Source organism: Mustelus asterias, unplaced genomic scaffold (genome assembly GCF_964213995.1).
Source record: "Mustelus asterias unplaced genomic scaffold, sMusAst1.hap1.1 HAP1_SCAFFOLD_924, whole genome shotgun sequence".
Classification (NCBI taxonomy): Eukaryota; Metazoa; Chordata; class Chondrichthyes; order Carcharhiniformes; family Triakidae; genus Mustelus; species Mustelus asterias.
In genome coordinates, this window is record NW_027590870.1 from 1 (window position 1) to 2500 (window position 2500).

At 66.4% G+C, this 2500-nt stretch overlaps 1 protein-coding gene across 1 annotated transcript in view; it reads left to right on the forward strand.

The window, feature by feature from the left end:
- Positions 1-6: 6 nt before the first annotated feature.
- LOC144487611 (synapsin-2-like) overlaps positions 7-2500 on the forward strand; it is a gene marked incomplete at its 5' end in the record, with an annotated part of 139874 nt that continues 137380 nt past the window's right edge. The window contains one exon of the mRNA XM_078205700.1: positions 7-116. Within this exon, the coding sequence (XP_078061826.1) occupies positions 7-116 (110 nt within the window). The remainder of the gene's footprint in view (positions 117-2500) is intronic.

Consider the following 2500-nt stretch of genomic DNA (forward strand, 5'->3'; position numbering starts at 1 on the left):
TTCTCCTCCATCTCCAATGCGGTGAAGCAGACGACAGCCGCGTTCAGTGACCAGGTCACCGGCGCTCCAGCCAAGGTCAAGACTCTCCTGGTCATCGATGAGCCGCACACCGATTGGTGAGTTACTGACCCGCTGCCCTGTGACCTCCACCCTCCACACTTCCCCACCTCCTCCCCGCTCCCCGTCTCCCTCCCTTCCCCTCCCTCCACCCACACACCACTTACTCTCTCCCTCCCTCTCTCCCTCCCTCTCTCCCTCCCTCCCTCCCTCTCTCCCTCCCTCTCTTCCACCCTCCCTCCTTCCCTCCCTCTCTCCCGCCCTCCCTCCCTCCCGCCCTCCCTCCCTCTCTCCCGCCCTCCCTCCCGCCCTCCCTCCCGCCCTCTCTCCCGCCCTCCCTCCTGCCCTCCCTCCCTCCCTCCCTCCCTCCTGCCCTCCCTCCCTCCCCTCCCAACCCTCCCTCTCTCCCACCCTCCCTCCCTCCCTCTCTCCCACCCTCCCTCCCTCTCTCCCACCTCCGTCCCTCTCTCCCACCCTCCCTCCCTCTCTCCCGCTCTCCCTCCCTCTCTCCTCCCTCCCTCTCTCCCTCCCTCCCTCTCTCCCTCCCTCCCTCTCTCCCTCCCTCCCTCTCTCCCTCCCTCTCTCCCTCCTCTCTCCCTCCCTCCCTCTCTCCCTCCCTCCCTCTCTCCCACTCTCCCTCCTCTCTCCCACTCTCCCTCCCTCCCTCCCCTCTCCCTCCCTCCCTCCCACTCTCCCTCCCTCCCTATTTCCTGTCCTCCCTCTCTCCCCCCTCCCTCCCTCTCTCCCGCCCTCCCTCCCTCCTCCTCCCGCCCTCCCTCCCTCTCTCCCTCCCTCCCTCCCTCTCTCCCTCCCTCCCTCTCTCCCTCCCTCCCTCTCTCCCTCCCTCCCTCTCTCCCGCTCTCCCTCCCTCCCTATTTCCCTGCCCCCTCCTTTCCTTCCTCCCTCCCTCTCTCCCTTCCTCCCTCCCTCCCTCTCTCCCTTCCTCCCTCCCTCCCTCTCCCTCCCTCCCTCTCTCCCTCCCTCCCTCCCTCCCTCTCTCCCTCCCTCCCTCTCTCCCGCCCATCCTCCCTCCCTCTCTCCCGCCCTCCCTCCCTCCCTCTCTCCCGCCCTCCCTCCCGTCCTCCTTTCCTCCCTCCCTCTCTCTCCCTTCCTCTCTCCCTCTCTCCCTCTCTCTCCTCACTCTCTCTCCTTCTCCCTCCCTCCCTTTCTCCCTCCCCCTCCCTCTCTCCCTCTCTCACTCCCTCTTCCCTCCCTCCCTCACTCCCTCCCTCCCTTGTTCCCTCCCTCCCACGTTCCTACCCTCCCTCCCTCCCAACATTTCTCCCTCCATCCCTTTCCCACCCTTTCTCCTTCCCTCCCTTCCCCTCCCTCCCTCCTTCCCTCCCTCCCTCTCTCCCTCCCTCTGTCCCTCCCTCCATCTCTCCCTCCACCTCTCACAGCCTCCCTCTCTCCTCCCTCTCTCCCTCCCTCTCTCCCTCATTCCCTCTCTCCCTCCCTCCCTCACTCACTCACTCACTCACTCCCTCCCTCACTCCCTGCCTCTTTCTCTCCCTCTCTGCCTCCCTCCCCTCTCTCCCTCCCACTCTCCCTCCCTCCCTCTCTCCCTCCCACTCTCCCTCCCTCCCTCTCTCCCTCCCACTCTCCCTCCCTCCCTCTCTCGCTCACTCCCTCTCTCCCACCCTCTCTCCCTCCCTGTCTCCCTCACTCTCTCTCTCCCTCCCTCGCTCTCGCTCCCACCTTCCCTCCATCCCTCTTTCCCTTCATCCCTCCTTCCCTCCATCCCTTCTGCCCTCCTGCCCTCCCACCCTCTCTCCCTCCCTCCCTCCCTCCCTCCCTCCCTCCCTCTCTCCCTCCCTCTCACCCTCCCTCCCTCCCTCTCTCTCCCCTCCCTCCCTCCCTCTCTCTCCCCTCCCTCCCTCCCTCTCTCTCCCCCTCCCTCCCTCCCTCTCTCTCTCCCTCCCTCCCTCTCTCCCTCACTCCCTCCCTCCCCCTCCTTCTCACCCTCCCTCCCTGCCTTGATCCCTCTCTCCCACTCTCCTCATTCTCTCCCCCTCCCTCATTCCCTCCCTTCCTTATTCCCTCCATCCTCCCTCCCTCTCTTTCTGCCTCTCTCTCTCCCTCCCTCACTCCCTCCCTCCCCCCTCCTTCCCACCCTCCCCCCTCCTTCCCACCCTCCCCCCTCCTTCCCACCCTCCCTCCTTCCCTCCTTCTCACCCTCCCTCCCTCCCTCTCACCCTCCCTCCCTCCCTTGATCCCTCTCTCCCACTCTCCCTCATTCTCTCCCCTCGCTCATTCTTCTGCCCCTCCCTCTCTCATTCCCTCCCCTCCCCTCCCTCATCCCTCCCCTCCCTCATTCCCTCCCCTCCCTCATTCCCCCCTCCCTCCCTCCCCTCATTCCCTCCCCTCCCTCATTCCCTCCCTCCCTCATTCCCTCCCTCCCTCCCCTCATTCCCTCCCTCCCTCCCTCCCTCATTCCCACCCT